We start from the raw sequence: 13614 nt of genomic DNA on the forward strand, positions 1-13614 counted from the left end.
GTTGAAAATCCATAGAATGAGTTGCACCGAGAGTATTGGGTTACAACTAAGCATTAGATTCATAAAACACTTAAGCAAAGCTCCAGTAATTATTAAAAGAACTCTGAATGTAAACTACAATCCTCACACTTTAGTGACTGGTACTGATTAACTCTTGATTTTTGTTTGTACTGGCATCAGATTCAATCTGCTGGTACACTCCATATCCATCATACGTGGTCTCAAGGGGATGAGTCCCTGCTGTAGTCACTGGAAGTCATTTGGGGACTATCTTATATTCTGCATTCATATGTAGAGTGTATGGCGCTTACAGTTTTATTTTTCCACCTATTACCTTAGGAATTTCCACTTTGATAGACTTTTCACCCTCACCAGATGTCCCAAAGACAACAAAAAGTGTAGTCACTGTCCTAATGCAGGATCATGGGAGCCAAAGTGCACACAGCAAGATCCCACATTTGCAATATGATAAGGACGGGATAAACTGTTTCCTTAACTACTTTGACTGAGGAACGAGCAATTTGTATAAAATCACAAGGGGCATATATAGGGTGAATGCACACAGTCTTTTTTCCCAGGGAAGGGGAATCAAAGACTAGAGGGCATAGTTTTAAGGTGAGAGACGAAAGATTTAAAAGGGATCAGAGGGACAAGTTCTTCACATAGAGGGTGGTAGGTATATGGAACGAGCTGCCAGAGGAAGTGGTTGAGGCAGGTACAATAAAAATGTTTAAAAGACATTTGGACAGGTTCCATGGATAGGAAAGGTTCAGAGGGATATGGGCCAAATGCAGGCAAATGGGACCAGCTTAGATGGACATCTTGGTTAGCATGGGTGAGTTGGGCTGGACAGCTTGTTTCCGTGCTATATGACTCTATAAGTACATCTGGATGACACGACCACATGTGTACCTTTTCTCCATCCACTGGAGAAAACAGAAGGGGCCTCACTTTAACATTTTATCCAGAGTACATCTCTGACAGTGTAGCTTTCCTTCAGTTCTGCTTTGGAGTATCAGCCATGGTTTTATACTGAACTCTCTGAAGTGGACCTAACACTAACCCATAAGCTACAACTCAGGAATGAGAGGTTACGGCAGAACCTTAGTCACCCTCAAGTTGCAGTACCAGGATGGAAGAAGCCCCAAGACCCTTGACAAGCCCTTGACACAAGACACAACTAGAAGGGCTGCTGCCTCACAGTTCCAAAGCCCTAGGTTCAATCCTAACCTCCGGTGCTGTCTGTGTGGAGTTTGCATGTTCTCCCTGTGACCAAGGATGTGAAGGTTCGTAGGTTAATTCCCTCTGTAATTTGCTTCAAGTGTGTAGGTGAATTGTAGAGTATGTAGAGGAAATAGGTTACAGGGAAAATTATTGGGGGAATGAGATTGTTCTGTGCACCAATCTAAACTCTGTGGGTTGAAAGTGCCTCCCATAGAAAATGTTATTTTTATTGAGCTTGTTCATCTAATGAGGCAGGAAATCTCAGAGCAGCAGGGATTTCATTAGGCAGTCTAAACAACAAAAAAAATCTCTGGGTCACCGCTGACGGCTGTGGACTGGCTGTGTATATAGTGCAGTTCATTTCGTTCACCTGCTTTTTGATCAAGCTGGTGTTGCCGTGTGGAAGTGATCAGTCTGTGCCATTGACAGGTTCCTCCGTGGACTCTGCAGGACCTACTGAATGTCTGAATTATTGTAGCAGCTGCAGTGAGTGTTTCTGCTCTTCGAGTTTCACTTGATCAGATTCAAGCTTTGCACATTAGTTTACACGTTGCAAAATAAAAACTAAAACCAAGTGGAGAGAAGGAGACATTTTAAGGATTAGCAGGCAGGGGCAACACCTCTGTACGGTGGTTCAGTAATACCTTTGTCAGCAGTTTGCTATGGACCAAGTTTTAGATCAGGTGGGATGTGATAGCTCAGAGTATAATGGAATGTGTCTGTGACTGATTGAAAAGTTAATCAGTGCTCTGTCGCTGTGGATTGATGGTAATCTTATCTTTAAATGTTATGTCTGTGCAGATTCTCCTGTGCAGTATGGAGCTCACTTTCACAGTGGGGGATATATCGTTTTACCAAAACAGATGTTCCCACGGAGGTAAGGACGCTGTAGTACAGGGGCAGTGGATGAACGGGGGGGGGGGCTGTTCTGGGCAAGAGGGGGTGGTGTGGCTGTGCGGGAGTGGGAGGTGGCCTTGCAGGGGGCAGGGTGCGTGGCGTTTACACGGGCTGAGCTCCACGGGGCAGTCGCTGGTCTCTGGTGATGAGCTGTGACTCCTGAATCCACTCAGTGAGTCGAGCCAACATGGTCTCTGTGTTGAGCAGTTACCTCCGGGATGTAGAGGTGTGGAGGGTGCAGGTTCAACTGAATTTGGACAGGTTAATTCCCAGGTTAATGATCCTCACGTTATCCTGACAAAGACATTTTTAGAAAGTTCCGATCCATAGATGGGGTTGATCCTTCACTTCTGTTGTTAACAGTCAGTCAGCTTCCTTCAGAGGTCATTTGGGTAACTGATACCCCATCAGACTGAGCCTGCCCCAACCACGCTTGAACCTTGACTGGGTGAGCCAAGGTCTCATCACACATCAGGCCACGCGGCCTGCGGTGGAGAAGGCTGGGACCAGTGGCAGCCTTCAAGAGGGATCAGTCCGACCTTAGAGCTGGACCATTGGTATTATGGACCTTTAAACCCGGAGAGTTTCTTCCACCACGGGGCTTACCAGGAAGATGCAGAGCCTTCTTGAGAAATGTAATGACCTTCCATTTAATGGTTGTCCACAGTTCCCCGTCTGCCCCTGAAACTATTGAGATGGAGGTTCGCACAACAACACTCGATGGCCTCTTGCTCTGGCAGGGTGTGGTAAGTACTTGGATTATGCCCTCACATGCTAATGTCAACATTTGAGCTTAGAAACTGCCTACAGCCCAGTGGTGGGAACATTGAATTTTCCAGTTTCAGGTGATACACACCCCCACCTTCCTTTCCCACTCCTTCTGGTCCATCTAGGTTCTCTCTCCTTTTGTTCACCTTTTCGATTACTCCGTCCCCCTTGCCCCACTTCCCACCGTTACCTAGATTTGACACCCTCCCCCACCATCTGCCCATCACCCACACATCTATCCACTGGATTTCTTCTCCCCTGGCCTCCCCCTTCCCTCCCCCACCCGGCTCTATCCACAAGAAGAAAATTTCCCCTTCTCTGTTACCACCTGTCACCCACAGCCTCTGTCTCTCAACTCCCTCCTCCCTCTCCCCCACCCGTCCCATCTGCCCATCATCCCCCACCTCACCTATCTGCTACCAGCCCCTGCCTCACCCCTCCCTCTCACCTCTTCATACCGGCTATCTCCCCCTGCACCCTCAGTCTGAAACGTCACACTTCTTTGACACCTCTCAACCCCCCAGTTGTCCAGCAATTTGCTTTTAGCTACTGATTCAAGCATCTGCCGTCTCTTGTGTCTCAATAATTTTAATATCTTCAACTGTGAGTTTCCCAGGTATGGGTTTCCTAGTGTAACACTGCGTGTATAAGTTTCAGTATGAGCTATTATTCTGATCTGTTGCAAGTTCTTCCATGGGAGTTTAGTCTCATAGGTGTGAGCCTATAGAACTGCAGCACTCTTCTAGCTACTGCAGAGTGTTGCTGCCTGAAGAATGGATGCTATAATGACAGCGGGAAGGTGGGAGAGTTCTGCCAAGGGGTCAGAGGGACTCGGACATACTGGTGAAGCACATTGCTGCAGGCAGCACATTCTTTGTCCAGGGTTGCAGCCATGTGCTGCAAGTAGGAGGTACCAGAGACAAGATGAGTACAGTCGCTAAACGCCTGCACTGTGGGGACACCTACAATGTAGGCCAATGGATAATTAGATAAGATCTCCTCTCCCTGAGGGTGGGGTTCGGGCAGTCACCCTACTGCAGCAGGGATCAACGGTAGCAGCATGGAAACGTCCTGAGGATGGGAAGCTGAGGGTGCCCTTGACCTTGACCTTGACCTTGACCTCCATTGACAAGGTAGTGCAGCACAGGTGCAAGGCGGTGCAGGAGGTCACTGATCTCCAAGGAATGAGGTGTTGAATCTTTCAGACAGCCTTTTTTTTAGAAGAATTTAGACTACCCCGCAACCTTGGTGTGAGGCTTTTGAGACCTTGTGTGGTAGCCCTTCCTGATTTTCCTGGCTGGGTTTGGCTGATCCTCCCTCGGTGATCCACAGATCCTGTGCCTGCTTGGACATATGTGGTCCTGTTGAATGGAGAGATGTCACAAGTGGAATCTCCCATAGCTCTGTCCTTCCACAAAGTTCAGACAATTAAGCACAATGATCGTGCTGTTGCCTCAGAGCTCCAGCGACCCAGGTTCGATCCCGACCTCAGGTCCTGTGTGCTTGGAGTTTTCACGTTCTCCGTGATGGTGTGAGTTTCCTCCAGGTGCTCTGGTCGCCTCCCACATTCCAAAGACGTGCTGAGAGGTAATTGGCCGCTGTAAATTGTCCCTTTGGTGGGTGGATGTTCAGAGAATTGGGGGGTGGAGCTGAAGGTCATGTAGGAGGAAACAGGTTACAGGGAGATAAATGAGGGAATGGGACTGATGGGATTGCTCTGAGAGCCAACAGAGTTTCGATGGGCCAAATGGCCTTCTTCTGTGTCCTAAGGAAATATGCAAATTATGCACTGAACCTCTTCAATGCCTTTAACTGTCCTCCTTTCCTATCAGTCTGGGCTCATCCTGACAGCAGTCACTGAGGTCGTACCTCTGTATACAGGATTGTTCTTCAGAGCACCAGTATCAATACCTTCACGCCAAACACTGGCCCACACTCCAGTCATGCAAACACTTGAAGGCACTGATGTCAAGATGTTACAGCTTTGTAAATTGTCCCACTGCTCTATCGTTTGTCCACAAATCATCAGTTCACCAGGATGCTGAGGTTCCTTCAACACAAGGCTCCTTGAGAGGTCAAGCATTTGTCAGTGGTTTTCAGAGCTGCGATGAGCTGTTCTGCCACCGGGTGACACATGACTTCCCTTCAATCCCTGTTGAAGGAGCTCCAGACTTGTGCCCTACAGGAGAGGAATACAGTCTGGTCTTGTGTGGTCCCCCTCTGCCACTGCTCCTCATCTGGCCCTGTGTCAGCCTACAGCCCATCCACTTTGCAGCAGGGTTTGTTCATCTGCAATGTTAAACCATTGAAAGGATGGAGCTACTTCAGATCTCCTCAATAAGAGCACTCACACACTGAGAACAGGGAAAGACTGTGTTGGTGTCAGTGTTCTTGGCTTGAATAGAAGACCTGGGAGTTGTCCAGAACTACTCTCAGTAATTTATGAACAGTCCCATGACTGTGAAGCAAATGCCAAGGTACTGCAGACAGAATGTCCCGTGCACTCTCGGATCCTGAAGTCTCAGGGTCAGCCCATGTGTAGATAGGATGAGGGATACATCAGGGCCATTAAGGAGCTGACAATGCCTAATTTTCAAAAATAGAGAAAGATTATTATATTTCCTCTAATACATCAGCACATGATGTTTCAGCTGGCCTCATTATCTGAATTTCTATCTGGGGAAAAAAGAGTTTACCTATTTTGTAGTGAGAGAGGTGACACAGTCTTTGGTGTTTTTCTAAGTAATGGATCATATTGCACTTTATATCTGGGTTTATGGATACAAGAGATATTAGATTTGCTGTTTGATACAGACACACACACTGAGATATATATGTATGTTCAGGGAAATACAAAATGCGCTCAGAGCTCTAGATACACATTGAGATACAGAAAAGTAGACAGAGCAATAGACACCCGTAGAGATACACACGAGTGCACCATGTTTCAGATAACCAGAGAGATACAGTTTCATGCAGACAGATAAAAACATCTATTCAGATACAGATTCACACACAGAGCTGTAGATACCCATACAAACACAGACAAGTGCACAGAGCTACAGACACCCATAGAGATACAGTCTTGTGCAGAAAGATATAGACATCTGTACAGATACAGCTTCACACACAGAGCGATAGGCACCCACACCAATGCAGACAAACACACAAAGATGTCGACAACCAAGTGAATACACACAGAGCTACGGACACCCAGACAGGTACACACATGCACAGAGCTGTAGACATCCCTGCAGACACAGTCAAGCACACAGAGCCACATGCACCTATACTGACACAGACTCGTGCACAGAAATACAGATGCACACAATGAGCCACGGACATGTGTAGTGGATGTGCAGAGCTGCAGACAGGTGCACGATACAACAGACAGGCGGGCGGAGATACAGGTGCAAACACAGAGTTACAGAGGTAGTTCTGATGAGGTGTCTTCAGCCTGAAACATCAACTCTCTCTTTCCACAGATGCTGCCTGACCTGCTGAATGTTTCCAGCATTGTCTGTTTTTATTTCAGATTTCCAGGCTAATGGTTGAGACTGATGAATGAGTCAAATACTCATGAAGTGAGATGATTACAAGCTCTCATTGAGTGGGGGAGAACTCCACATACAGAACCCCTTCTGACCTTTATTCTAGAGCAGGTAGAAGCAGACACAAACTGGTGCAGTGCCTTCTGGAATGTAAGATGTAAGGGTTTCCACAGGTTAGAGTAAACTAACCTCACCCAAACATTGAAGCATCAAAGTCATTGCTTAAAATCATGGCAGTCACCTTACACCAGCCACACTCCACGAGGTGATGAGGAGAGCAGTATGTGCTGTAGGTTGTGTCCTCACTTATTCCATTTCTCTGTTACATCAAAGTATCCATTCCAACCTTCATTTCTGCATCTTTCCAACTGCTGAATTTTTAAGCTTGCTCCTTGCTCCTCCGATGATCCAGCTTCTGACTTTTTGGAAATCCTGATAATCCGACTAACTCATTAGTCTGGAATGGGAGCTGGGCTCCAGAATACGGCCGGTGTGCTTGTTTATTTAGCACTGGCTGGATTCACTGGAGGATGTGTTATACCACATGTAACAGAAGTGAAATGAAAGTGTGCTTGGGTAATAATAGGAGCAACATCCAACAGCGTGGAAAACCTGTCAGTCTGGCACCACCAAAGTCCCAAGGGTGCCGGATTATTACCGTACATCATGCTTCCCCCAAACAACAGATGGGTCAGCAGAAGTGGCCCATTCTCACTCCTGCTTGCTTCATCCCAAATGCAGCAATTGCAGCACTGGCACATCATCCTTATTTAGAGGTGAGTTCAACATTCTCAATCGCCATGGAGGGATGGGAGAATTAAACTGTGCAAGGTTGTGGTCAGAGCATTCCTGGTGATGGGACTCATCCTGGTCGGCAGAAGCCAGTGGGAGGGGAAAAGTGACAGTGTCAGGGGACCAATGTGTGTGGAAAGCTGTGGGGATGGAATCGTTCAGGCTTTCACTACCACCCAACCAACGGCGTTTGTAGCTCACTGGGAGTGACTGATTGCTGTCGATAACAAGCTTTCTTTCGTCTGTAGAAACATGGAGAAAGTGGAAAAGGGAAAGACTATGTCGCTCTCGGGCTCCAGAACGGCCACGTGCTCTTCAGGTAAGCCTGGCCAGGCGTGACAAATTCATGTATGTGGGTGACCACGGCCTGTAGATTGGCTGAAGACAGCTATCACCCCCGAATGTGACGCTTGAGGTTTCAAGTCCCACTCCATACACATAGGCTGGCACTCAGGGAACTGCTGAGGGACTGTGCTGCTGTTTATGGGTGACACATTAAAGCAAGGCCCCGTTGTCTCTCTTTGGTCAATGTAAAGGATCCCTTGGTACAAATCAAATCATTTACTGTCCCGCTATTCCTTGTGGGCAGTTACATTATAACGTCAGATTTCAATAGCACTGTATTTGCTTTGAGATGTCCCGAAGTCACGACTTAAACATGTTTGTTTTCTTCTCCTTTTTCCTGGTGACGGAACTACCCGATGGTTTCAGGAGCTGGGTCCTACAAAATGCACAAAGCATCAGACCTCGGCTGTTATCTCAGGATGGAACTGGTCAGGGGGCAGTGAGTTCCTGACCAATCTCACCCAGTAAAGATGCTGCAAAGATCAGTTTTTACTCCTGTTGAGCAGGCCAGCACAGGAGGACCCTTTCCCCCAAGCACCATGAACGTAACCTCAGTCACTGCCCCCCAGGTTCCACTCCCAGTTCCTCAATGGGGTTTAACTTCCCTCCCAGGCCAGTCTTGGACTCAGCAAATTCTGAGAGGGAAGCTCACTCATCTGTTTATTTAGCTGAGCCCTGGCCTCAGTATGGCTCCAGCAGACCAGTTAAGAGACTTCATCAGTCAAGCTAATGGCAGGGACCACTGGAGAGAACCAGAACCTTGGCCCACTTCTTCTTTTCTCACCTCAGATTCCAGAGTCGATCATGGGTTGACAGCCAGTCACCCATCTCAGATCAGTGAACCCATCCTAGTCTTGGCACTGAGCTGCTTTATCTGATTGGTAGACCCACCATGTGAAGCCAGTGGATCGCAAGGAATCTTGGGTCCCATTCCTATCGGAGAGATCAGCATGCTCATGGTGGCATGGATCATCAGACAGTTCCAGGTCAATTGATAAAAGATGTACTTATGTAGAACCTTCCACAAACAGCAGGACATCTTAAAGCACCTCCCTGTGAATGAAGTGCACTGATGCAATGTGGGAAAGTGCCATTCAGTTGGAGAAATGTAGGTCTACCAAATTAAACATAACGCACTCCTCCCAGTGCTGGGCTGGGGGCAGATAATCTGTTCTGGTGATGTTGATTTAGCGATAACTGTTGCCCAGGGCAGCAATGAGAACTTTGCACACTCCCTCAAAGGGTGAATAGAATGTCTTAGGTTCAACCGGGTCCTTTGATTTAATGCCCCACCAGAAGAGAGCACCTCTGACCAGGAAGCACTCTCTCAGTAATGAAGGGCCTGTGTATTCATGGCGTGCATTTTATAACTGTGTTCTTCCAATCCCGAATATGTAAGTCGTCTTCACAAACAGTCATCATGGAGTATAACAGACTGCAGACGGACCACAGAGGGTGATTCTCAGCACAGTCCTCACTTGTATTATCAACCTGACATGTGTTATACATCTCACTTTTGCTGCTTCATCACTTATTATTATCCAAGGACCATTGGCTCTGCCTCAGATGTAAATTCATACCAGGACAAAGTGTAAGGCCAGACCATTCTAGGGGTGAGATCAGGGAGTAGTTTTTTTTCACACAAACCAAATAGTGAAAATCTGACATTCTGTCCCGCGAGAGCAAAGAATAAAGGAACAAAAGTTTTTCACTGTACCTCGGTACATGTGACAATAATAGTAAACCAGTTTATCCTGTACAGGATGGCGTAGCTGAGGTCAAGGGAATCTTATTGGGTAAGATATCATTGAATGGTTACAGCACAGAAGGTCATCAATTCAGTCCATACCATTCAGTAAGAGCACTCCAGCCAGTCCCACTCCCCCACCGTCTCCTCATAGTCCTGCAAATTCTTTCCTTTCAGATACCTATCCAGCTCCTGACTGAATCTGTCTCCACTATTCCCCCAGCAGACTCCAACCACTTACTATGTAAAGGCTTTTATCTGGGGAGATAGACCAATATCACGTCATTGGAGCTAAGGTGCAGATCAGTAATCTTTCCTCTGTGTTTTATTGTGTGCACACAGTTACCAGCTGGGAAGCGGTGAAGCTAATATTCTCTCGGAAGAGCCAATCAATGATGGGGAATGGCATAAAATAATTGCTGTGCGGTAAGAAAATAGAAACCACCTCTTAATGAGTTTAATATGTCCAATCAACAATATTCCCTGCTGCATATTAAGCAGTGCCAGAGAACCTTGGAGCATGCTGAGGATGTGAAAGGAAGCAAATCTTGTATTTATAAAAAAAAACCTTTGTGAATCAGAGGTACTTCAGATCCATTAAAGTTGTTCTGAGGTGACATCACAGTTGTTATGTAACGCACAAGATTTATAAACCACAAATGAAACAATGAGTGAGATCTAGGGGATTTGATTAGGATGCACCATTCCCTTCTTCAAATGTTGCAGTGAGATACTACATGTCCAACAGGCAGAAGGAGCTCGGGTTACAACGTTGGCCACAGGCCAACCTCCGCTCTAAGGCTGTGAGTGCACCCTAGATTTGGGCTGGAATATTTTGCTGAGACTGGAAATTAGTCCCAATCCTTAACAGTAATGTAAAGCTGCAAATCACAAACAAAATCAGGAGGAAGTTTGAAATTCTCAAGAAGCTGGTCAGCATCTAAAAGGGGAAGGTTAATTTTTCACATCAATCTTCATACAGAGCGATTATTCTAATTGTAATCTCAGTAAATCAGTTTCTGAATTTTGCAGCAATTGCTCACAGCCTTAATCAGAATGATTCTCGAGATCATTATGGTCCCTGCAGCTTGATATGAGTGGTCGAAAAATAGGTTACTGAAAATCAAATATTACAGATGTTAGAAGTGCTAAGCAAATAAAAACAGAAACACTGGAAGCGCCCAGCAAGTCAGGTTCATCTGTGGAGAGAGAAACAGAGTTACTGTTTCAGGGGGAAGACCCTATTGTTTGTAATCATTGGTCTTTTCTTCCATAGTGAAGGCAAGTCAGGATATATCCAACTGGATGGTGATGAGATTGTGAGGGGCGAGTCCAAAGGTGACAAGGTCATGGTGAACACCGGTGGGAGCATCTACCTGGGTAAGCCTGGAGTTTTATTAGATGGATTTCATCAGTTCACTTAATTTTATCATAAAACGTTGAGACTGGATCAGCCATTTCCATAGGCAGCTACTTCATAGGAAACTTTTCCCAGTCCCAGTGGAAGTTGTGCTCAAACCCTGGATATCTCAACCTGTCGCGGCCAATTAATCACTTTTGAAGTGTGGTCATCGCGGGGTTCGAGGGAGAGCCTGTTGCCATCTTGTACACAGCAAGATCCCACTGCAGCCATGAGATAAAAGGCCAGTTGATTCATTTTAATGATTGTGGGGAGGTTCATGTGGCCCAGGACACAGGGAGAACCTCCTGCTCTACTTTAGATGGAGCTAATGGATATGTTAAATCTGTCTGATGGCATGTCAGGGCCTCAGTTTAATATCTCATAAAATATACAGTTACACATTAAAGGACATGGCAATATCTTCATTCACTGTTCAAAGGTTATCACTACATTGGCTTACAGTATCTACATTACGTCAACAGGGCATCAGTTTTTCAATCCCAACATTCTTTTAGTGATAAGTTTGAGAAGTTATTGGGCAGGTCCCTGACCTTTTGTTTTCAGTAGCAAGACCCAGTACTGAGGCATTTCTCTCTAGCACCCTTGTAGTGGCTGCACCAACATCCCTCAGCATGTTCTCCTGCACCTTGGAACGTGCCTGCCTGCAGCATTCGGTTGCCGACAGCTCCTTGCACTGGAAGACCAACAAGTTTTGAGCACTAAGTTGATGATCTTCCAGCAGCAGCTGACATTTGCCTTGGTCTGTGTCCCTGGGACAGCTGGTTGAGCACAGAGTCCTTTAACTGCTCCACCTTTGGCAGCTGTACCTCAGTTATCAAGACTCTAAGCTTTGGAATAGCTCCCCTAAACCTCCCTAGATATTAGTCACGTGTACATCAAAACACACAGTGAAATGCGACTTTTGCGTAGTGTTCTGGGGGCAGCCCGCAAGTGTCACCACGCTTCCGGCAGCAACATAGCACGCCCACAACTTCCTAACCCGTATGTCTTTGGAATATGGGAGGAAACCAGAGCACCCGGAGGAAACCCACACAGACACAGGGAGAACGTACAAACTCCTTACAGACAGCAGCGGGAATTGAACCCGGGTCGCTGGTGCTGTAATAGCGTTACACTAACCGCTACACTACCGTGCCTGCCCTACTTCTTATTCCTAAACCTCCCTCACAGACCATGGTTTACATTATCTGTCCATCTATATCTCAGTGTCAGGTTATAATTAAGAACACTCCCTTGGGAGGTTACACTGCATTAAAAATGTTGTGCATTGTTATTATTCACGAATGCAATTTATTTTTAACTTTTGGAATAGAAACCCACTTGTACAGTCTTGGCCTGTCTGATCCAAATTCTGTACCGGCCCCTCACACCACTGCACAGCTCAGCAGAATTTCGACCAGTGCTTCTGCCCAGGTTTAACACTTCCTTTTTGTCTTCAGGTGGAGCTCCAGATGTTAAATACTTCACAGGGGGAAAGTTCACCTCTGGAATTACTGGCTGCATCAGGAAAGTGGTCCTTGTAAATAAAAGACCTGGACAGCATCGTGTTCAGCCCGTTGACCTGCAGGTTCACGCCGAGGGAGGGGTAAATGCTGAAGAGTGTCAGTCGTAGACATTCGGATTCACTGAAGGCAAAGTAGAGACTTCTGGGGAAAGGTGCTTTGCTGCTATTAAATTGGATTGTTTTGTGTTCTTTAATGCAGTCCATTTTAACCAAAAAGAAATCATCGCAATGTCATCTAATTGTATTCTGTTGAATGAAGGTTTCGACAACTCAGATCGATTTATTTTGTACTACAATAGCCATACAAGAACACCAGCATTATCCTTCGAGGCTGATGATCCTATGGATTTAGGTTGCTCTAGCACTGAAGTTTGGAATGTAGGTGAACAAGAACAACTGGGAATCTCTCTGCTACCATGGTCTCTGGGTTTTAAGGCACACTGGCCCGGTTTGTCTCTACTTAAGTAGGCCCAATTCATTTGTTTAAGGAAAAGGTTCACAAGTTGCATACCTGAAAGTTTTGCGCTAAAGTATTGGATGGCTGGTCCTGGTAGGAGCTTTATCATTGTATAAGATATACAAAAATCTGAATTGGTACCCATGTAGCAAGAGTTTATAACGATGTTACTTCTGTCAGTTAGATTGGCAGCCATTTCCTGCACGTATGTATCACTGATTTACCAATTGTTCAGCAATGCGGAAATCCAAGTCTGTGCTTAAACATGACCCTGGATCGTATGGTGTGCATGTTGGCATGACAGGGATAAAGTGCAGAACGGCTTCATAGAAGAATAAGGAACAACGTTAGTGAAGGATTTGGATTCCAGTGGGGGACTGAACAGAAAACTGTCAGATGACAACACCTTAAGGAAAAGGGGAAAGTGTCATTAAAAATTGTTCTGTAAAGGTTAGTTTCCCACTAGTGATCCAGAGTTTGCAAGTCCAAATTCCAGCAGGCCAAGGTGAGAAATCGAATCCATTATATTTGTTAATTTATGTGCTGTAAACAGGTACAAGGTGATTTTGGCACAGTTCGGAATGGACCTTGTCAGTGACCTCTACATCCCGAAAGAACAACACTTGATCCTGACTGTGCCTTATTCTTAAGCCTTTCACGAAGGCACTCTGTTCAAGGCCATTATATTTTGAAGTAAAGGAATTCAGCAAATACCAGAGTTTAAATCAACAAACCATTAAAGGGCATTGTCTCCAAAAAATATTTAGCTGGCTTTTCAGTTGCTTACATGTACTGTGTGTGCTGCATTAATGTGCAGGTTAGACATGGTGAAGGCTTCGACATTAAGTTATACTGCAGCAACTCCAAAGTACAATGAACACAATGTCCCTTCAACTCACAACTGAG

The 13614-nt window shown here is 45.8% G+C and overlaps 1 protein-coding gene across 6 annotated transcripts in view; it reads left to right on the forward strand.

Moving 5' to 3' along the window:
* The window catches only part of hspg2 (heparan sulfate proteoglycan 2), a 429897-nt gene extending 416666 nt beyond the window's left edge, over nucleotides 1-13231 (forward strand). For all 6 annotated transcript variants that reach the window (XM_052039638.1, XM_052039640.1, XM_052039643.1 and 3 more), the window contains 6 exons: nucleotides 2026-2101; nucleotides 2789-2867; nucleotides 7481-7551; nucleotides 9667-9750; nucleotides 10601-10704; nucleotides 12187-13231. In XM_052039638.1, the coding sequence (XP_051895598.1) occupies nucleotides 2026-2101; nucleotides 2789-2867; nucleotides 7481-7551; nucleotides 9667-9750; nucleotides 10601-10704; nucleotides 12187-12359 (587 nt within the window). In that variant the 3' untranslated portion in view covers nucleotides 12360-13231. The remainder of the gene's footprint in view (nucleotides 1-2025; nucleotides 2102-2788; nucleotides 2868-7480; nucleotides 7552-9666; nucleotides 9751-10600; nucleotides 10705-12186) is intronic.
* The last annotated feature ends 383 nt before the right edge of the window (nucleotides 13232-13614 follow it).

Source organism: Pristis pectinata, chromosome 26 (genome assembly GCF_009764475.1).
Source record: "Pristis pectinata isolate sPriPec2 chromosome 26, sPriPec2.1.pri, whole genome shotgun sequence".
NCBI lineage: Eukaryota > Metazoa > Chordata > Chondrichthyes > Rhinopristiformes > Pristidae > Pristis > Pristis pectinata.